General features: G+C 44.8%; 1 protein-coding gene across 5 annotated transcripts in view; it reads right to left on the bottom strand.

The window, feature by feature from the left end:
• The window catches only part of lama2 (laminin, alpha 2), a 607,521-nt gene that overhangs the window by 51,548 nt on the left and 532,384 nt on the right, over positions 1-23,589 (bottom strand). For 3 of the 5 annotated variants that reach the window (XM_038799795.1, XM_038799796.1, XM_038799797.1), the window contains 6 exons: positions 19,009-19,168; positions 16,663-16,787; positions 13,338-13,500; positions 13,092-13,236; positions 12,868-13,006; positions 2,276-2,287 (listed from right to left, as the gene is read on the bottom strand). In XM_038799795.1, coding sequence (XP_038655723.1) covers positions 2,276-2,287; positions 12,868-13,006; positions 13,092-13,236; positions 13,338-13,500; positions 16,663-16,787; positions 19,009-19,168 — 744 coding nt within the window. The remainder of the gene's footprint in view (positions 1-2,275; positions 2,288-12,867; positions 13,007-13,091; positions 13,237-13,337; positions 13,501-16,662; positions 16,788-19,008; positions 19,169-23,589) is intronic. The other 2 variants (XM_038799798.1, XM_038799799.1) reach the window with 1 other exon arrangement.

Here is a 23,589-nt window from a genome sequence, read left to right as displayed (position 1 = left end):
CCGCCCAAAAAGGCGCAAAGCCCCTGGGGACTATAAAATAGAGTCCCCAAGTTCAGTTCGATCTTCTTGGCACTAGGCTCTCAGCGAGGAGAGACCGGCCTAACAGCTTCTTGGCAGCTCTCAAAGAACTCTTGACCGTGACTCACAACTCGGAGAGACTTGCCTAGCAGCTGCAGCAACCAAGTAAGTGCCCAGTCAACGCACGCTACGAGATAGGCGCTCCTAACCATTAGTCCATACCAGCTGGAAGCCTGCAGACTCAGAATCGAACAAAAGGCCATTTGTTCCCCTGACCTGGTGGGCCAGTTTCCAAAGCTAAGTATTGGCCTTTTAGGGTTAGGGATAGTCTAGTGAGTATTTTATGTATGAGTAGTGATTGACTGTGTATATAATAAATGTGTTTTGATTTGAATCTTACTAACTGGTGTATTGAGTTATTGATCAGCACTTGAACTTGAACCTCGTGGAGGTATCATAAAGATACCTGGCGACTCTAGAGCAAAGGTTATAAAACAGAGCAATTAAGTGTAAAGCACACTTTTCAAATTAGCAACAGTAGCCTATGGTTTCCTATACAAGTTTAAATACCTGTCTTTCAAAACCTTTCCCTTTAAAATGAATGTGGACAAGTCCCATGTAGATCATGGATAATTAATCCACTTCCAAATACACCTGTGCTGGGTGATGATGTGCAGTTTGAAAATATCTGAATAGCTTCAGTAGTGAAAACTAAAGAAGACAAAGCAGCAGACAACCTCCTGGGCCAAGACAACAACTAAGCTGATAACTTATTGATAAAGCATATATGCCTCAAGGAGCCTAACAGCCTGTGCCCGTATTAGATGGGCACTGAGTAACACATAACTATTCTGGCAATGCATTGCATTATAGAACCATTAGTTAATTTATATGAAATTTAGGGAATTAATGAAATTAACTCATGTTGGATTGCTGAGTATCCTTGACATGTGGAATTGATGGTTTACGCATTGAGCACAAAGTGAGTCTCAGTGTTCAATACTATGAGTCACATATGTCTGATGCATAGAGATATCACCAATAATTACTGTATGATTAGCCCCTATAGCTTCCCTCAAAATCAGAAATTCACTCATCAGGTGAAGCTCTTGAGTGCTATCTACTGTCCGCATTATGTCCGAACGGCAGCGTGGCCAGCAGATGCCCTTCCAGGATCTACCCAGTTCGCCATGCCTCGCATGGTCTTACGCAATCTTACGTAATGTCGCAATCTGCCCATTATGGGCGGGATCAGTATTTGGCAAATCTGCATATTAGAGTGAGACAGCTAGTCTCACTCAAATATCCGCTCACCTGATCTACCAGGACCCTGGAAGATCAGAAGATCCAGGTGGTTGACCTCTGGGCAGGGTGGCACGTTGATGCTACTCGTGCTACCCAGGCACCTTGGCACTGCCAGGGTGCTAGGCTGACATTTCTGCCATTGCGGGGATCGGATCGGATCTGAAGGTGCCCTGCCCATGTGAGGTGGGGTGTGGGGGACCCTAAGGAGTTGGGGCTTGGGGAGGGGGTTGCTAGATCGGAATGGCATTTAAAAATGTGCCAAATAACTGTGGCCTTAGCGGGGCATTCCCTGCAACAAAGCCCTGATAGAGAGCATACAGCGCTGGGAAACACCTGGCTAAACGCACTTGTCACGGGATTCTATTGCAATTTTGTTAGATCGTGCCCCTTATCTCTGAATGGTCCAATAAACAAACAATTCATTCAAAGTTCTGGAGCAATCTATAAGAAATCAATAATATGCCACACCTCTTTCGTGACACCCAATTCAAAATCATAGCTCACAACGTGCCACCCTTCCAACTGCAGATAATCTTGTCTCAATTTCTGATTTATAGATTATAAACTAAAACTGAAAATACCTGTGTTCTGGAAACATCCTCAGTGCATGATGCTATCCTATTAGAATGGGTCAGCAGATTTTATTAATATTCCATGACTCGATCAAACCTTATTCTTGAACAGCAATGAGTCATTTAAATATAGCACCATCAGCGTTTTGCACAAGCGTACTGCATATTGCAACATATGATTTGCATTGTTTGCCAGAGTGCAGCAGCAATAAGCAGCTTGACTGGCTAGCAGGAGTAAAGCTTGTACCTATTGCATAGAGAATGCAAAATACTACCTTCACAAGACATGAAGAACAGCAAAGTACAATGGAAATAAGCGCCTTTATTTCAAATATTAACACTATGCACTGAAAAAAAACATGCACTGAAATACTCCTTACCTGGCCTTCATACTGGATTTAAAAAGTTCAAAAGGAAAACAAAATTATTATCTTAATATAGTTTATACACAGCTATTAAAATCAAAATCTCTTGAAATATAAACTGGAAATACTCCGCACCATCTGTGAAGGATGAAAGAGAGTTAACGTTTTGGGTCTGTCCCCTTTTATCAGATCTTTCTCCACAGATGCTCCACAGAAATGCTAAGTATTTCTTATATTTTCTGTTTTTAAAAAATTATTTCAGATTTCCAGCTTCTGCAGTATTTTCCTTTTGTATCCTAAAATATGACTAGTTTATTCTATACTGCTTTTGGAAGCAAAGCTTCTCATAATTCTTGTTTTTATACCCCGCAGGGCAAGAGTTATAGCTGGGGGAAGGGCAATTATGATGCCATTAGACATGACTTAGGATGTGTTGGTTGGAGAAGTAGGCTGCAAGGGTTGGGAACACTGGATATGTGGAGCTTGTTCAAGGAACAGCTATTGCATGTTCTTGATAAGTACGTACCAGTCAGGCAGGGAGGAAGGGGTCGAGCGAGGGAACCGTGGTTTACCAAAGAAGTGGAATCTCTTGTTAAGAGGAAGAAGGAGGCCTATGTGAAGATGAGGCATGAAGTTTCAGTTGGGGCGCTTGATAGTTACAAGGAAGTGAGGAAGGATCTAAAGAGAGAGCTGAGACGAGCAAGGAGGGGACATGAGAAGTCTTTGGCAGGTAGGATCAAGGAAAACCCAAAAGCTTTCTATAGGTATGTCAGGAATAAAAGAATGACTAGGGTAAGAGTAGGGCCAGTCAAGGACAGCGGTGGGAAGTTGTGTGTGGAGGCTGAGGAGATAAGCGAGATACTAAATGAATACTTTTCGTCAGTATTCACTCAAGAAAAAGATAATATTGTGGAGGAGAATGCTGAGACCCAGGCTATTAGAATAGATGGCATTGAGGTGCGTAGGGAAGAAGTGTTGGCAATTCTGGACAAGGTGAAAATAGATAAGTCCCCGGGGCCGGATGGGATTTATCCTAGGATTCTCTGGGAAGCCAGGGAAGAGATTGCTGAGCCTTTGGCTTTGATTTTTAGGTCATCATTGGCTACAGGAATAGTGCCAGAGGACTGGAGGATAGCAAATGTGGTCCCTTTGTTCAAGAAGGGGAGTAGAGATAACCCCGGTAACTATAGGCCGGTGAGCCTAACGTCTGTGGTGGGTAAGGTCTTGGAGAGGATTATAAAAGATATGATTTATAATCATCTAGATAGGAATAATATGATTAGGGATAGTCAGCATGGTTTTGTGAAGGGTAGGTCATGCCTCACAAACCTTATCGAGTTCTTTGAGAAGGTGACTGAACAAGTAGACGAGGGTAGAGCAGTTGATGTGGTGTATATGGATTTCAGTAAAGCGTTTGATAAGGTTCCCCACGGTCGTCTATTGCAGAAAATACGGAGGCTGGGGATTGAGGGTGATTTAGAGATGTGGATCAGAAATTGGCTAGTTGAAAGAAGACAGAGAGTGGTAGTTGATGGGAAATGTTCAGAATGGAGTTCAGTTACAAGTGGCGTACCACAAGGATCTGTTCTGGGGCCGTTGCTGTTTGTCATTTTTATAAATGACCTAGAGGAGGGCGCAGAAGGATGGGTGAGCAAATTTGCAGACGACACTAAAGTCGGTGGAGTTGTAGACAGTGCGGAAGGATGTTGCAGGTTACAGAGGGACATAGATAAGCTGCAGAGCTGGGCTGAGAGGTGGCAAATGGAGTTTAATGTGGAGAAGTGTGAGGTGATTCACTTTGTAAAGAATAACAGAAATGCGGAATATTTGGCTAATGGTAAAATTCTTGGTAGTGTGGATGAGCAGAGGGATCTCGGTGTCCATGTACATAGATCCCTGAAAGTTGCCACCCAGGTTGATAGGGTTGTGAAGAAGGCCTATGGTGTGTTGGCCTTTATTGGTAGAGGGATTGAGTTCCGGAGCCATGAGGTCATGTTGCAGTTGTACAAAACTCTAGTACGGCCGCATTTGGAGTATTGCGTACAGTTCTGGTCGCCTCATTATAGGAAGGACGTGGAAGCTTTGGGACGGGTGCAGAGGAGATTTACCAGGATGTTGCCTGGTACGGAGGGAAAATCTTATGAGGAAAGGCTGATGGACTTGAGGTTGTTTTCGTTAGAGAGAAGAAGGTTAAGAGGTGACTTAATAGAGGCATACAAAATGATCAGAGGGTTAGATAGGGTGGACAGCGAGAGCCTTCTCCCGCGGATGGAGGTGGCTAGCACGAGGGGACATAGCCTTAAATTGAGGGGTAATAGATATAGGACAGAGGTCAGAGGTGGGTTTTTTACGCAAAGAGTGGTGAGGCCGTGGAATGCCCTACCTGCAACAGTAGTGAACACGCGAACATTGAGGGCATTTAAAAATTTATTGGATAAGCATATGGATGATAAGGGCATAGTGTAGGTTAGATGGCCTTTAGATTTTTTCCATGTCGGTGCAACATCGAGGGCCGAAGGGCCTGTGCTGCGCTGTATCGTTCTATGTTCTATGTTCTATGTTCTATACAAGATTAATCAATGGTTTATTTTTTGTTCATAAGCTTTCTTAGTAATCAAGCAGAAAAACATAGTTTGGAATCAACATCCTTTTTGTTTTCTTCCTACTCTTGGATTTTGGAGAATATTTTTGCTTTGAGAGTACTATTTTCACTAGACACTGAGCACAAGATTCCTTCACAAATGTGCTCCCATAAACAGCTCAAATTTACCATTGTTTCAAACATTCATTACAGGTGTCTCAGAGAATAAATGTTTTCATTGCAATATGACCAAAGAAACAGCCACTTGACAACATTAAATTCCATGGATTCTTCCAATGTAATTTTGTGGTAAGTTTGATAGTTGTAGACTTAAGCTCTGTGAAAGGTTATTTCTCCAACCTTCTCGATTACTAGAATTTATAATTGGGGAGGAAATGTAAGTAGCACCAATGTCACTTGGATGCTTGAAAAAGCAAAGTACTGCGATGCTGATAATCTGAAATAAAAAGAGAAAATTCTGGAAACATTCAGCAGGTGAGGCAGCGTCTGTGGAAAGGGAAACATCTGGCCAACAGTTTGAATCGATGATCTTTCATGAGGATTGAAGGAAATGATTATGACCAAAGGTTCTCATCCTGAAATGCTAACTCTACATCTTTCTTTCTCTGCAGATGCTGAGTGTTTCCAACATTTTATGCTAGAATCACTAGATTTTGGAGTTAAACTCAAAGAGGTAATTTTACAAGTCGGCAGAGAGTTTCACCTGTTAGGACAGCATGTTGGAAATATGAGCGCACAATTACCGCAAACCTCTTAAAATGCATAGCCATAAAATCTGAGGCAATTTACAATGAAGTTTACGATGTGCACTGCTTGTGAGTAAGGAAGTGATGCAGCAATCAGGAGTGCATACTCATAAAGTTACCCTTGTGTACAAGTTACACACAAAGAAAATGTGCATATATTTGGGGCTGGATTCTCCGCAACCTGACGCCGAAATCGCGTCCGGCGCCAGGCATAGAATCCATTTCCACGCATAGAATCGGGACCTGCCCCGGTGTCCTGTGTCTCCGGGCCCCGAAAAGTGCCGTACCCTCTGAGTACGCCGCACCGCGTATCCTCTACCTTGCTGGAGGCCCGCCCCTCCATTCTCCGTCCCCAACCAGCCGAAGTCCCAACGGCGTGGATCTAACATTGCCCTGCTGCTCGGGATAATAATGGATACTATTTCCACATGGTCGGAGGCGGGCCGATCGGAGGGCTGGGGGAAACCTCATATGGCACCGGGCTAATTTTGGGCAGGCGGTTTGGGTCGGGCACGCGGCCGATCGGGGGCACTATTTGAGAGGTCCAGCTCCGCGGTCTGAGTCCGCCATGGAATGCTATGAATATGTGGTCCTTTCACACCAGTTTTTCTGCCGTGAAAGGCCACAGTTTTTATGACATTGCAAAAATGGAGAATCCAGCCCTTGATTTCTAAGTACACTGACCTGGATTTTTCTCTGTGATGCTGTCATTTCTATATCCAAACAGGTGCCGGAATGTGGCGACTAGGGGCTTTTCACTCTAACTTCATTGCAGTGTAATAATGTAAGCATACTTGTGAGAATAATATTTATTATTTTTATTATTATTATATCCCCAGTATGTTAAAGCTGGTGTTGAGGTGGACTCTTAGCTCATGAAAGATTTATCTCCTTCCCATCTCTGATATTGCCACACTGTTAATTGCATATTAACTGTATTTAATTGTATGCAGATGATGAAAATTAGCTGGGAATTCACCTGTGTTCTTATGAATAGGAATAGCCTGAAACTATAGTGGTTGAGTTAGGAAGTGGATTGGATTTGTTTATTATCACATGTACCGAGGTACAGTAAAAGGTATTTTTCTACGTACAGTCCAGACAGATCATTCCACACATGAAAAAAAAACACAGGGCATACAGAAATACACAATACACATAGACACAGGCATCGGGTGAAACATACAGGAGTGCAGTACTACTCAGTAGAGAAGATGTGTGAAGAGATCAGGTCAGTCCATAAGAGGGTCATTTAGGAGTCTTGTAACAGTGGGGAAGAAGCCGTTTTTGAACCTGTTAGTGCGTGTTCTCAGATTTTTGTATCTCCTACCCGATGGAAGAAGTTGGAAGAGTGAATAAGCTGGGTGGGAGGGGTCTTTGATTATGCTGCCTGCTTTCCCAAGGCAGCAGGAGTTGTAGACAGAGTCAATGGATGAGAGGCGAGGTTAGGTGATAGGCTGGGCTGCATTCTCAAATCGTTGAAGTTTGTTATGGTCCTGGGCTAAGCAGCTGCCATACCAGGCTGTGATACAGCCAGATAGGATGTTTGTAATGTGTATCTCTGTAAATACATTCTACAACAGTGTGTAGAGGTTGGCTCCAGTTTTATTTTTCTCCATCTGGCTTTCTGTCGTATGATGTGGTTGCCTAAAGGTAAAGGTACGGAACTAAAAAAAAGTATTTCAGCCAGAAAATTAAAACCCAATGATCATTGTGGAAAATGGGAGACAGCAAGCGTAAATTATCGGGGTGTGATTACCCGCTGATCTCCTGAGAGTCTGCACCATATTACTAGTGGAAGACTGAAATGCGTTTGCGGACACAGTCTGTCCCTAGCAAAGAGAAGTAAAAATCAAAAGTATTTTGTGTGATGAATGCCCATCAGTTGGATTTTGATAAAGGTTTTGATATTCCTTCAGAGGCTTAAGGTGAAATCTGCATGAAAAATTATTTGTTGAATGTTTATGAAACATGGTTAAAATTTGATAGATTTTGAAAACAGATGATCATTCCATTGAAGATGATATGATGGACCCAAGTAGAAGACTGGGTTCCCTGGCTCAGTACTGGAGTTTAAATTATTGGATTTTGTTGAATTTCCCATGGGCAGACAACTGGCTGTTGGAGACCTTGTTGGACCAGGCATCTGTTGTCTTAAAAATATCTTGGGATACAATCACTTCCTTCAACTTTCATGGAACAAACAAAACATTAAAAAAAAAAAATTTAGAGTACCCAATTCATTTTTTCCAATTAAGGGGCAATTTAGCGTGGCCAATCCACCTACTCTGCACATCTTTGGGTTGTGGGGGTGAAACCCACGCAAACACGAGGAGAATATGCAAACTCCACATGGACAGTGACCCAGAGCCGGGATCGAACCTGGGACCTCGGCGCTGTGAGACCGCAGGGCTAACCCACTGCGCCACCCTGCTGCCCTCAAACGAAACATTTTAAGATGACACCAAGAACAGAAGACTCATGATTGCCAGATTTCAAAATTGTTAAAGGGTTTAACCCCTATCAATTAGTCGATGTGAAAAATCCCACATTGCCTTATGTCCTGTCTAATAGTCACCCTGCTGTAGAAGGGCAAAAAAAGTCCGCAATAGCATTAACTCAACAATCCTATTTAAAATCACTTCTCGGCCATAAGCTCGAGGTCAGGTGTAAAGCCTGGATCTGGTATGTCTCCCTTGTGAGGACCATGAATAGGATTCAATTTGAATTGTTATTTTGAAGCAGGCAAGGAGTTGGATTAGGGGTTTGACCCTGTCCACACTCTGAGCTCTGGCTTTGTAACTCTGATAAAGTAATTTTAAAAAACAATCCTATTTAGAGAGAATGACTCCCATCCCAGTTAATCATACTAGTTCGTCACAGAAAGATAACATTGGTCAGAATTCACCAGCCGATGGGTTTCTCTGAACCCACTGGCAGCGCATCCCCATCCTGGTGGTGTGGGATGGCATCAATGTGCGGAATCCCATTGAAAAGCAGCGGGAGTAGAGAATCCCGCCACCTGTGAATGGTGCGCTGCCGGGAAACACGCGGCTGGGGACAGGAGAATCCAGCTCCAGATCTAATGAAGAGAAAAAACAATTGTAAAGTTTAACTGGGCAGTCACACTGGCTGTGCTAGGAGGCTAGACCAGATGCTAGTTTTGATATTTTGAAGTTAAGCACTTTGCTGAAACACCTGAGTGGGAGGGGTCTTTGATTATGCTGCCTGCTTTCCCAAGGCAGCAGGAGGTGCAGACAGAGTAAATGGGTGAGAATGTATCAAGGACAAATAAAAAAAAAGTAAATAAAAACTGGAAATTGTGTCCTTAAGTTCCCATTCTTAAGTGACCAAAAGAAGATGAAGTGAGTCACGTGTAGCAATATTTCACGTTACTTTTCCTGTATTCTGGTGCAGCTGATTTCATTATGGCCGTGATCTACTGGCAGCTTGGATCCCTCTTCTGGGATCTACCCGGCTTGTCACGCCTCACGAGATCTCACAAGATCACACGAGACGTCGCAATATGACGCTTGTCCATTGCAGAGGGATCACTTTTGAGCAAATCTGCATATTAGTTGGGGAGAGCTAGTCTCACTCTAACATGCATTCCCATAATCTATCCAAGCGGTTAGGATCTAACTCCTTCGCCTTGGAGACCTCGGGTGAGTGCTGTTCAGTGCTGGTATTCACAAATGGGGACCACGTGCAGGACAGGAAGGTGGACACCTTGATCAGGAGAAGGTTTTTGATAGAATATCACACACCTACATGATGGATGAGCTCTCCAAAATGGGGTTTGGGGAGGGAATTCGCAATTGGATCAAACTGGTCTACACAAACATCTATAGCGCAGTCTCAATCAATGGATGGGAATCAGAAAAGTTCCAGATCAAATCTGGAGTCAGGCAGGGCTGCCCACTCTCCTCGGCCTTGTTTGTGTGCTGCATAGAACCTTTTGCTGAGTCCATCAGGAAGGATCTGGGTATAAGAGGAGTGACAATCCCAGGCAGCGGAGGCGTGCAAGTCAAGGCCTCCCTGTACATGGACGACGTCGCCGTCTTCTGTTCGGATCCCAGGTCTGTACGCAGGCTGTTGAATGCCTGTGACCAGTTTGAACTGGCCTCGGGAGCAAGGTTAAACTGCGGCAAGAGCGAGGCCATGTTCTTTGGGAACTGGCCCTTCACTGTCAGGTCAGATTACCTGAAGATGCTGGGGATATGGTTCAGAGCGGCTGAGGCATGGACCAGAAACTGGGAGGAGCGCATTGCCAAGGTAAGACAGAAACTGGGCTGGTGGGAGCAATGCTCCCTTTCCATTGCGGGCAAAACCCTGGTCATCAGGTGTGAGGTACTCTCGGTGTTACTGCACGTAGCGCAGGTCTGGCCCATTACCCGACCCTACGCCGCAGCAGTCACCCGGGCCATCTTCAAATTCATCTGGAGATCCATAATGGACCGTGTCCGAAGGGACACCATGTACAAACCTCTGGATAAAGGAGGGAGGAACGTACCCAATGTCTCCCTCATCCTGATGGCCACCTTTGTGTGCAGCTGCATCAAGCTGTGCGTGGACCCCCGGTATGCAAACACCAAGTGTCACTACATACTGAGGTGAAAGACGCTCTTTGGTCTGCCCATAACTTGCTGATCTTCCAGTGCAAAGAATTGTCCTCGACTGAGTGTTGCAGACTGGCACATTCCAAGGTCCAGGACTACGTGCTGAGGTACGCACTCAAACATGGGGCAGCTGCCACCAAGGCACAATGGGGAAAATCCACTGTGTAAGGTCTTCCAACAAATGTACACCGAGGGGCTGGTAACTGTGTAAAACCCCTCGGTCTGTGTCATTAACACTCCAATGTATAAAAGAAACATGACAATGTAAATATTTAAGAAAGAATTGTAACGTAAAGAGGGATATGTGTGTAATGTCATCCCAATTGAATGGAAGAAAGTCAAGGGAATGTGTAACTTTGATGGAAATGTACAGTCACAATTTGAAATGTTCTGTAATGTTTATTATAGATTTTATGACTAAAGTATATTTTTTGTAAAAACAAAATTCACAAATGGGGACCAGGAACAAAAGCACTTGTCAGAGTCTCCAAGGGGATTGGTGGCCCCCAGGTGCTTGCCCTTTGGGCAAGGTGGCACCCCTCATTGTTGGGGCCACCCAGGTACCTTGGCACTGTTAGTCTGGCACCCTGGTAGAGACCCATAATGAGAGCGTTTAGCCTGGTGTTTTCCGGTGCTCGGAGCGTCAAGAAACATTATGCTATTGAACGGGACTCTGTTCCCATTTGGGTAGTTTCACCTATAAGGACGTTTTCAGTCCCCAGCGCTGCCACATGGTTGCCAGCCTGGCACGGCCAAGGTGCCTAAGTATCACTTCCAGGTGGCAGGGGCACTGCCAGGTTGCCAGGCTGGAAGTGCCAAACTGCAAAGGTGGCATTTTTCCCGGTACAGGAATTGGCCCAGGGGGTGCGGGTCCTGAGGACCATCATGTAGATGAATTGGAGCTTGGGTGATGTTGTTTGGAGGTAGAGTCGGAGGGTTGAGAGATCGGAAGGAGTTCCGGTGAGCAGAGCTCTGCCGTGGAGAAAACGGGACTAAGTGTGGTCTTGTTGTGGAGTTTCCCACCGAGGCCCCAAATCTATCCAAATGGGAAGAGAGACACATTCGATAGCATGGGATTTCTCGGTGCTCCGAGTGCCAGAAAGCACCTAGATAAACACGCTCGTTCTGGGACTCTATTCTATTTGGGTAGATTGCGCCCTATATTTCTTATGGATGAGAATGGGAAGTGTTGCCTTTGGCTTGGGAAGCTAAGAAAATACAAAAGGTTTGTTAAAAGTACCCTGGCTGCAGAAATATGCAGCAGGATTTTCCAAAAGAAATGGCAAAGTCTCTGGTTCTGTTAGAAAACCAGCGTGTTTCTCCCCAGAAATATAGCCAGGTTTTCTGTCCAGATCTCACAACGCTATCAAAGGAAATCATGGGACAAGGTTTGCATCATTACTCTGGCAAGGCGGGGCATGATGTAGCTGGCTCTACAGAGATCATGGTGCCATCTTTAAAGGCACCCTGATCAGCGAGAACATTGAACTCCTCCCAACCCACTGCATGGCCTTGGAGGGCCCCCTCCCCAACAAATTTTGGGACAACCACCCGACCTAACGCATTGAGGTATCTGGGGCACTCTCCTCCACCTTCTTCCCCAACGCACGTTTACCAGCATGTACTTTTCTCCCTCCCCCACTGCACTCAAGGGGAAACCCTCCTCCCTAAAGGAGAAGGGTAACACTCCTGGTACTGCCCCTGGTAGTGCCCAACTCATAGTCCACCTCAGAGCTCCCTGGCATTGCCTATCATGACGCTGGAGGGTGGTGTGTGTGTGTGTGTGTGTGTGTGGGGGGGGGGGGAGGGAAGGACAATACAAAGGGCTGGAAGGTACAGCGTAAAGCTGTTTAATGAGATTTAATTCAATGCTAATTGATTGATATCAGGTTCACACCCGTTCGGGGCATGTACCTGGGCATCACCAGCAGGGGACGGGGAAGATCTCAAACTAAAATCTCACTGCCACAAATCCAGTTATGGCCCTCTCACGAGATTTAACAACCTAATGAGATTTGTGCCTGTAGTGAACGGAACCGAATCTTTGCGCCAATTGGCTCCTTTACAGTGAATATGGAATTCTATTGATTACAGGGTAGGTAATTTAGGCCTTTGATGATGAGAAACTTTTTCATTCTGAGGGCAGTGAACCTGTGGAATTTGCTATATAAGGCTGTGAAGGCCAAGTGAATTAGTATATTTATTTAGGAAGGAAATAGACAGATTCCTAGACTCCACAGGTGTCAAGGCATATGGATGTGCATGGGAGTATGGCGTTGAAATAGAGGATAAGCCATGATCAAATATTGTGGAGCAGGCTCAAAGGCTGAATGGCCTACTCCTATTTTCTATGGGCAGAATTCTTCACCCATTTGAATCCTCTGTTCCCGCCGGCAGCGCCCCGGCCTGTGGGTTTCCCGGTGATGTGGGGTCACTTCAATGGGAAATCCTATTCATCACTGAGAAACACACAGCTGGGGGACTGGAGAATCCCTGTAAGCCCGGTATTTTCTATGTTTCTATATATTCTGGGTATGCACATACTAGTCCAAAATTTAGCAAACAAAACTATTTCCTATTTTAGAAAACAAGAATATGTACGACTCGTCATCAAAAATGTATTACTCTAGAAAGATGTACCTTAAATTTTGTAATATAGGCAAGCCACCAAAATAGATCTTCTCATCAGCTTTCAGATTAAGACCAAAGTTTGTTCCTGGGGAAACTATGACCAGGTTTTCTTCTTCATTATTTATCATATCACGTATGGAAACGTTTGCTGCCAACAAAGAAGGCATTTGATTAATTATCAAATGTAAACGGAAAACTTTTGTGTAGTGAAAATATTACTGTAAAAAGCACACCTTGTTTCAGAATTCTTGATAATGTGAAAGATTTCCACTTCCCATCATTGTGGCGTCTTCTACTGGTGACATTAACTGCACCTGAGCCAAGGTCATAACTCATCTTTATTCGTCCATCAGCCAGTTCAACGCTCATGAAATCTCTCTATTAAAATTTAGCAAGATTTAAAAATAAGCAAAAAATAATCAGTAGATTTCTGCTCAGACGTGAATTGTTTGCCTTCAATTTATTGACAATGCATTTACCAGATCCTTTGTGGCAAGGTACATGAGTAGTGCATCTGATGTAAAAGTCCTGAATTTGAATACAATCGCTGACACATTCGGATTCCAGCGAGTTGGCCGACCAACAGCTGCATAGCCTTCTCCATCAAACTGTACAGTGCCTTCTGTGTCAGTGGGCTGTGGGCTTTGAAAAGGGGGAAACAAAGAATTTTATTCATAACGTTAACATCACTTCATTTCAAAATTTCAGAGATAAAGTCACCTGGGAGTTGTCAAAAGATCGACAATGGTTACGGAAGCCTAAAAATTATTGTTGGTGAATAAGACCCATTTGCATTCATTTACTCCTCCCACTGGCATGCAGACACGAACCTCTATCCCACCAACAGCAACATTTCGGATCGATGCCCACCAATGCCAGATGCCGATTTCTTGATTCTCCGCCACGTCAGGGACTCGCTACTGGCACCAGGCCAGTTCTTTTTTTTTCTGCCATCCTTATTACCCATTATAAACTCTCCTGACTCTGTTCTAATGGACCTACATTTGCTTTGCTAATCTTTTCCTTTTTACATTTCTATAAAAGCTTTTATAGGCCATTTTTATATTTCCCGCCGGTTCACTTTCGTAGTCTTCTTTCCCATTCTAAATATGGTCCTGCTTTGCAGAATTCTAAAGTTCTCACAATCCTCACCTCGGGCTTTTTTGGCACCATTATAGCCTCTTCCTTTGATTTAATACAAACCTCAATTTCTTTTGCTAGAGCTGGTCAGAACACTTCCCTTGCTGGGTTGTTATGCTATGAAGGAATTTATTTTTGTTGTCAACTATGCGAGCAATCCTATGGCCACGCTGCACTCGAAAAGCATCTCGCCGCAGCACAGCGGGGCCATTGAAATTTGGGAGACCCCAATCTTGGGATCATCCCGGCTTGCAATGTCTTGCAAGATTAAACGTGAATCTTGTGGGACGTTGCAATGTGAACACTGGTCACAATGGGTGGGACCACTTTTTAGCAAATCTGCATATTAGAATGACGCAGTAAGCCTCACTCTAATGTGCAGATTCCCGAGTTACCTGAGGCTTTGGGATTCAATACCTTCGCTTCAGAGACCTCGGGCAAGCACCGTTCAGCACTGGCTCCCACAAACAGAAACCAAACAGAACAGCACCCATTGAGATCTTCCAGGGGATTAGAGGCCCCCAGGTGCAAGTCCTTTTGGCAGGATGCTGGCCTGACACTGCTGGTGCCACCTGGGTATGCTGACAGTGCCAGCCTGGCACTGCCACCTAGGTGCCAGCCTGGCACTGCCAAGGTGCCCAGGTGGCACTGCCAGCCGGCATGGACAGTGCCAGGTTGCCACTAACACGGTACCAAACTGGCATTTTTTGAATGCACGTGTTCTTGCTGGGCTTGCCCAGCGTGCGGTGCGGGGACGCCATTGATCTCGATACACTATACAAAACAGGAGTGCGGGGATCCTTCCACCTACTAGATTCTTTTACAATAAGATTATTAATTAGCCAAAAATGATCCAATTGGCTTATTTAAATATTCAGATCTGGATCGCACCCAGGGTCGCTGAATCATGCCCTACATCTTGGGTGGGGGTGGAAGGGATCACAGAAAATTCCAAACCAATTCTCCCACACCAATCTTTCAGTCACACTTTCCTCTCTCTAATCGTATTTACCCTATGCTAATTTGAATGTGGCTCATGAAATAATGCAGAGACCTTTTAAGGTTCTGCTCCTAATTTAGTGCCTAGCTCCTCATATACCCTGGGCTGGATTCTCTGCCGGCGGGACGCTCCATTTTGCTGAAGGTCCGGGGGTTTCCCAACGGCGTGGGGCTGCCCCACAATGGGAAACCCCTTTGGCCAGCCGGCGTAACGGAGCATCCCGCCGGCGGGTAAAACAGAAACGTGGCACGGTGGGGCGGAGAATCCTGCCCCTTATGTAAAAGCTCTTTCCTAGTTCTACCTATATCGTAGGGATCAACAGAGACTACAATTACTGGATCCTCCCCCTCCCACTACCAGTCCCTATCCAGCCCTGAGTAAATATCCTGAACCATGGCAACAGGAAAGCAACACACCCTTCTGGATTCTCAGAGAACAGTACCCACCCCCTGACTATCTTGTCCCCTACTATTATTTCATTCCTTTCAACTCCAACCCACTTGAATGGCTTCCCATACCATGATACCATGGTACAATGGTCATCCACAATACAGCCCCCACTCTTGTCCATACAAGCTGCAAGGACCTCAAACTTGTTGCTCAACTGCACTCCCACCTTCTCAATCCTCTTACCAGCCTGATTCGTAGTCAGCCTATCCTGTCCCTGACCACTAACTAAATCAAGTAATGCTCACCTAAGGGGTTTGATTGCCTTCTGGAAGAAAGTGTCCAGCTAACCTTGCCATTGCTTAATGCGTCGCAATGCCTGTAGCTCTGCCTCCAGCTCTGCCTCCAGCTTAGGTGGCACGGTGGCACAGTGGTTAGCACTGCTGCCTCACAGCACTAGGGACCCATGTTCAATTCCAACCTTGGGGCACTGTCTGTGTGGAGTTTGTACATTCTCCCAGTGCCTTCGTGGGCGCTCCGCTTTTCCTCCAAAAGTCCAAAGATGTATGGGGTACATGGATTGGCCATGATATGTTGCCCCTGGGCAGCACTGGGCATTGCGTCGCAATGCCTGTAGCTCTGCCTTCAGCTCAAGCGGCACGTGGCACAGTGGTTAGCCCTGCTGCCTCACGGCGCCGGGTCACTGTTCGTGTGGAGTTTGCACATTCTCCATGTGTTTGCATGGGTTTCGCCCCCACAACCCAAAAGATGTGCATGCTAGGTGGATTGGCCACACTAAATTACCCCTTAATTGGAAAAATGAATTGGGTTCTCGAAATTTAAAAAAAAAATGCTATGTTGCTCCTTAGTGTCCAGGGATGTGCGAGTTCGGTTTGGGGTTGTAGGGAGAGGGCGGGGTGGGGTGAGTGGGCATGGGTGAAGTGCTCATTTGAAGGGTCAGTGCAGACTCGGTGGGCCAAATGGCCTCCTTCTGCACTGTAGGGATTCTAGGATTCTATTCTATGATTAAATCTTCGTCAATGCTCCTCAAGCTACTGGCATTTAGCACAAATGTGGTTGCTTCAATATGCTACAGGTGTCACATGTCACCAGTCTTGCCCACGTCCAGCAATATTACCTTTATGCTATCGTCTTCTGGTGGGAGAAACTCCTCATCAGAATGCAAAGTCCGAAAATTATCCTTCTTTATCCCAATTCTAAATGGAATAAATTGAACCGATACTTGTCCTGGTCCTATGAAAGTTAGGAGTACCTACCTCACAACACAGCCTTTGCATTCTCCCTGTCTGTCTCTGTAATTCCATAGTCCAATAGGTTTACGATCCAAGGATGTTTCTCCCATACAACCAGAGAAAGTGGTTGTTTTGACCACATCTGATTTCTTAAAGGGTTTGAGAAAAGAAGTGCTATAATTACAATACTGATGCAATTGATTTTATCACTTGTGTTTTATTTTTGCCAGCCTGTAAACTGTGATCCAAGTTACATGCAGAGATATTCTGAATAGGAGAACAATATGTAAGCGCATCCAGCTGATCCATAAGCTAATATTTCCTTGATGATACTAAAAACAAATAGGTGTGGAATCAACTTGAGAACAAAAGCCATGCCCCATCAATAAAACTGTCTTCAAATCAAAGCCTGGCATTGAGATATGTGAAACACATGGTCCTCCAGGTTTAAAAATCTGAATACCTGAAAGCATGAATAAAAACCTGAATACCACTAACATCCACCTATCTTGTATTATATTTAATAGCTTCAAGAGCTTATTATTAAATTCAAGAGGTTTTGTACGCATTTTATATAGCCGAGGTGTCACGTGCAAAGATTTCTTTTAATATGGGATTACGGAGCAGTAGGAATTCAGGATTGCATGAAACACTTCCCTTCATCTTCAGTTTTAAAAAAAATCTTCCTTTGTCTCCTGTGCATTTGATTGGTTGTTGGTGGACCTGCTGCCACACATTCATCAATGCTACTTTGCAAAGTTGGCTATGAGATAGCATAGCAGTGACCTAGAGGTGACTTTAGTTTAATTCTTCCAATGCCTTCCCTCCATTTTACCTTTCCGATGGGGAAATGCCTGACTTCCATTCAATATCATACCACAATAGTACAGGAATGATGTGCACAAACCCTAACAACAGTGTTGCATGAATCAGCACAATCAATAACATTCAAGAGTATTAATTCTTAAAGGCCTGATATAGAATAGTGTCATTTGTGACTCAGTGTTTAGTACTCTTGCATCTGGGTCAGAAGGTGGTGCACTAAATTCCCACTGCAGAGAATTGAGCACAAAATTTAGAGCTGACACTCCAATATAGGACTGAGGGAGTGTCACACTATTGGAGCTGCTGCTTTCAGATGTTAAACCACACCCTGGTGTGTACCCTAGCTGGATGTAAGTGATCCCATGATCCAATTTTGAGGAAGAACAGGTGAGTTTCCCCACTGCCCTGGTTAACATTTATTCCTTAAACGATATCACTATAATGGATTACGAAACCATTTCAAAATTGCGATTTTGAGGATGATGTTGTGCTGTTTGGTTGTCATATCCCTGATGCCTTATAAATGCAATTTCTTCTGCTTCCTTACTGCTCATTGATATAGTTATGTAATTGTGAAAAACATAAAGTTTAAAATAAATATATCAACTGCTTATGAAAAAGATACTTTATATAAATTAATCTTTGATGATATTTCTGCTGTATTATTAATGATAGATCAAAGAACCATGGGCGGGATTCTCCGTTTCTGAGACTAGTGTTGACACTAGTGTTGACAAGTTTGTGGACTTTCACGACAGAAAAACTGGCGCCACACCTGGCCGATTCCGCTACTATTGAGGGGCTAGCACTGGTGGAACACAATTGATTCCAATGAAAAACGGCGCAGGATTTGGCGGGAGTGACTGACAGTCGGGAGGCTGACAAGCTGCAGATGCATATACACATTACACTCCCCACACACACTCATCCGAGGCAACAAGATTGCACTTGTTGTGCTGAAGTGCGGCCATACAGCTGATGGCACCAATGGGGGGGCTGGCCTGGGGGGGGGGGGGGGGGGGACCTATACAGCCCATGGCACTATGTTCAAAGTAGGCTGTTAGCGGTGTGCACAGCTGCATGGCTGCCTTGCCCTGCCCATTCACCCTGCCCCCACAGCCACTTCCTGGCCACTCCCCATTACTCCCCCAGTGTTGGCAGAAGCTCGCTGGTCAGCGGCACAATTGTCAGCAAACTATGGCCATGTTGGACCACCTATCTCTCCCTCACGGCAGTTTCATGATTTTTAAAAGCACAAGTGAACTGTGCCGTCGGGAACTCGGCCCATTGGAGGCAGAGAATCGCGGAGGCCCTGGAAAATACAGGGTTGGGCTGCTAATAATATGCAAACAGTGTTTACTGTACGTGCATTCTGGAATGCATTGACGCTGCTGTCGAGGTGCTGGAGCATTGCGATTTGGCATCAAATCGCCGTCTGCCGCAATTTTGGCGTCGAATCGATTCTCCGCCTAATCGACTTTCCCGACTTTGGCATGGGCTAACGGAGATTCCACCCCATACCTTTGAATAAATGTTATACCACACCTTTACTTCTCCTGTTAGACCACCAACAAACAGGTAAGCTTTTTCATCCACATCAAGAATTGTATAGCCTTCAGGTGATACTGCACTATAGGTGGCTGGCACAATGCTTGCCCTTGGACCATCTAGTGCACGCACGGAAACTGTACCATTTCTTCGAAACCTTTTTTAAAAGAAATGATCAATTACTGTTGTAATTTACAAATTGAGAATTAATTAAAGACTGAACATTGAAAAATAAGATTAAATTTAATTCTAAGTGAATTTTTTTTTTGCGGCAGTCTTCAATAGTCAATGTATATACTCTTTCCAATGTAGGAAGGTGAAGGTAAGAAAATAATTACCGTCATAGCGAAAATGAAAAATAGGCTACAAGAAAATGAAATAGTGAACAATACGAAGAGTAATTTTAACCATCCTATATTTTCTCATGATTTTGCACAGAGACACAGAACATCTGTGGCACAGAAGGATGCCATTTTGGCAATTCCTGTCTGTATTGGCCAAAAAGGAGTTATCCAGCCGGATTGCACTTTCCCGTTCTTGGACCGTGACCCTGAGAGTTACGGCACTTCAAATGTATATCCCAGAGGTGAGGGTTTCCACTTCTACCACTCTTTCAGTTCCTGACCCTGACCGCCCTCTGGTTGAAAAGAATTTCCCCTCAATTCCCAACTAATCCATTTAACTTTAAACCTATTCTCCATGGTTATTGACCTCCCTGTTAATGGAAATAGATTCTTCCTAACTAGGCTCCTCAGAGTTTAATACGCCTCAATTAAATGTCCGCTAAGTTTCCTTGGTTCCAAAGAAAAACAGCTCCAGTCCATCCAATCTTTTCTCATAGCGAATGATTGCAACTCATGGTTACATCCTTGTAAATCTCCTTTGAACCTTCTCTGGAGAAATTTTTAATTCTTCCAATGCACTGTTCTCTGAAAAAGTTAGGTGGAACGGATCCTTGCTAATCCTTAGTTCGGTTTCTTTAACCATGTTTCTTAGATATATGAGAATCTAAGTTTCACCTACATTGTTACAATTATGAGGTTTAGAAGATTATTATATTTTGGGACTGTGCCTTTAAATCCAGGATAAATGTAGGAGTAACCTTGAGTGGTTTGATTGATATAGATCAAAAGAAGACACAGATTGTTTTACTGAAACATGCAAGGTATTTTAGCTTGGGACAATAACCTAAGTACAATCCCAGCGTCTACCATGAGTAGACACTGAAGCCTGAATTTTCACACAGACCGGGATTGTTCCATCTTAAACAAAATGCACCCAGAAGTCGCGTTCCAAAACCTGCACCATTTTGGTGGAGATGGGGGCGCAGAGAGAGAAGAGTGCATGATGGAACATGGCCTCATTGTAGTTTACACATCCATGGTTTATAGAGGAGCTGCCTTCAGTCAAGCTTTCGCTTGCAGGATATCAAAAACATGCCTTGTGAGCTTCAGAACTTACAGAAAAAAGATCTAAAGCTGTAACAGTTCTTTGGAGAGATGGGGCACTCTTTTGGGTAATTCCAGGGACATGTTTTGGAGATGTGCATTGCCCTTTGGGAGTTCAGATGCTCTGTGGCAGAGGCAAAATGCTTTTTACGGATTGTTCAAAGTATCCATGAATGTTTGTAAAAAGAAAGAGTGGACAAACTCATTGGATCTGCTCATTGGAACTATCATGCTGTCAAGGGAACTGTCAAGCTCACTGGAATTGTCAAGTTCAAAAGGGAACTGTAAAGCTGTCAAGGCATTTAAATCTCCTGTCTAAACACTGAGCAATCTTTAGAAAGTGCTTGATATTTCATTCTGCTGACATAGGCAAATGGGTTAGCATTATAGGACTTGTGCTGCATGACTATTTCACAACCTGTTATTATCACAATGGGGAGGCTGTCAGTTCACAGTTTCATTGATAGCTCCAGGTGCATATAAATAACTTGAAATGCTTGTTTTTGGAATGGATTAAGTGGTTGAAAGAAGTTAAATTTCATAGAATCCCTACAATGCCATTCGGTCCATCGAGTTTGCAGCCACATTCCAGAAGAGCAGCCCACCTAGGCCAATCCCCCGCCCTATCCCCATTATCTTGTAACTCAACCTAACCTTTAAATTAAATTAAATGAAATTTAGCATGGCCAATCCACCTGACCTGTTCACCTTTAGCCTGTGGGAGGAAACTGGAGTACCCAGAGGAAATTTATGCAATCACAGGGGAGAAAATGCAAACTCAAGGCCAGAATCAAACCCGGGTCCCTGGAGCTGTGAGGCAGCAGTGCTAACCATTGTGCCACCGTGCCACAATGTTGTGAATCGGTATCATCAACGAGAGTGTTAATTTAAAAAATAACAAATTCGTTAACAGGCACGTTCTCAGAAAGTAATTCAACCCAGAAAAGGGGATCATTATTAGACTTTGGAAGACTAAATTTGAAGAACAAACTTAAAAATCCATATCACGGAGCAGAGTAGATTTTTCAGTAGTGGGATAACAACTAGGGAAACTCACCTTATGGTACTGAAAAATCTGAACCATTTTCAGGGTCGAGCTTCATTTTGAAATTCGTGGCAACCAGGAGAATTTTGGGGGCACTGAAAAGTAGTTTATGTGGTGTGTTCCATTTTAGTGCAGGCCAGAAATACAGGAATTCCTACTTGAAGCCAAACTGCTATTTTCTGAGTAAAGGGAAGGGGTGAGTTCTACAGCACTTTGAGTGTGCTGCAGGCCAGTATTTATGGGGTCAAGAGGAGCACCAAGAGAAATATGAAGGCTCTGCTTGGTCCCATAAACAAATCTGAGAAAGCAGACCTGCTCCCTTACGAGGAGTCTCCAGGAGTAACTCTGAGCAGTGCCAGTTAACCCACTCTACATCCAGAACCTCCAGTACTTGAAAATAAATGGCTGCCTTAGATTTCTGTTTGTTGGCACCAATCCAGCCGGAACAGTGCAGTCAGTTCTGCTTCATGATTTTCAGTATACCACTCTTCCATTCGCACTCAAAAATAGGGATAAAACTGAAGCCATAATTTTCCAAACAACAAAGTGAATTTTCTGTTTTCTTCTAACTGACTGGTTCACATGTACCCATGCGTTTTACCTGTTTAATGTTTGATCTTTCATCAAAATTTCAATCCAAAAAGAAATGTGGATAATTTGCCCCCAATGCGAGGGTTTGTAACACCCAGAAGAAAAAAGCCACTTGGCAGTTTTGGAAAATCCCACACCTCGTTATCTCTGAGGAGCATCAAACAACCACCTGTGCACTGTATGTCCCTACTTCAAAGGGAGCTACACAAATATCATCTGCACTTAACCCAGCTAGCCAGAAAGAAGTGGAGCAGCTGCTAAGGCAAAGGCCCCGCAACCTTCCTTTCAATTCTGAATCGCTGAGATGTTTATTAGTCTTTGAAATCCAGATGCTGGATGCACATCCTTTTTCAAATACCTGGTGGAGAGGTGGGAGTCATGTGACTTGGGCCTCTGGCTTGTGGAACAAATAATATTGCCTTGCTGAACTGCAAAGCTCAGTTATCTAACTAGCAGCCTCACAGACAAGGAACTGTGACCAAGTGACATACCTGGTCCCCACCTTCACTGCTTCTGCTAGAAACTCTGTACCATTGCCGAAAGACTGATTAATCTCTACGTGAGTATCTCACCGTGTGAAGTGAACACCACCGGAAAAGTGAATTATCCAGCATCAATTTTCAACCTAAAGACCTCTGTGAAGGAATATCGCTTTGGACTTTGATTCTGGACTTTAAAACCCATGTGAAACAATTTTTCTTTTCTCTGTGGTCTCTGTACTGCAAATCATTATTTTCTCTGTCCCTCTATTTACTATCTCAATGCGAGCGGGACATTGCAAACTATCTTTTTGTGTTCTCTATGTGTGAAAATAAACTAACCCTTTGAGTTCATCCAATCTGGAGTTTGTTAATAGAAAATTGGATTGCACCAAAATTGGGAGGCTGGTAAATACACTGGGCGCGATTCTCCACTCCCATGCCGGGTGGGAGAATCGCGGGAGGGCCGCTTTGGCAACCCGCGATTCTCCGGCCCAGATGGGCCGAACGGCCTGCCATTCCCAACCGGTTCATGTCGGCGGCAACCACACCTGGTCGCTGCCGGCGTGAACATGGCGCCAGCAGCTGTTTTGTGCCTTGTGGGGGGCAGAGAGGGGAGTGAGCACCACGACCGTGCTCGGGAGGGGACTGGCCCGTGATCGGTGCCCACCGATCGTCAGGCCGGTGTCTCAAAGGGACGCACTCTTTCCCCTCCGCCGCTCCGCGAGATCAAGCCGCCACGTCTTGCGGGGCAGCGGAGGGGAAGACGGCAACCGCGCATGCGCGGGTTTGAGCCGTCATCCGTCGTGATGTCAGCCGTGCATGCGCGGGTTGGAGCCGGCCAACCCGCGCATGCGCTGCTGACGGCATTAGGCGCGCCGCCCGCGTCATTCTCGGCGCTTCGGGCCTTGACGTCACGACAAGCCCCCGCGGCCAAGATTTACGGCACGGCCCTCCTAGCCCCCCGGGGGGAAGGGGGGGAGGGGAGAATAGGGGGCAAGGCGAGGCCTCCGAC

Source organism: Scyliorhinus canicula, chromosome 6, assembly GCF_902713615.1.
Source record: "Scyliorhinus canicula chromosome 6, sScyCan1.1, whole genome shotgun sequence".
Classification (NCBI taxonomy): domain Eukaryota; kingdom Metazoa; phylum Chordata; class Chondrichthyes; order Carcharhiniformes; family Scyliorhinidae; genus Scyliorhinus; species Scyliorhinus canicula.
This window is presented reverse-complemented; position numbering and strand designations above follow the sequence as displayed.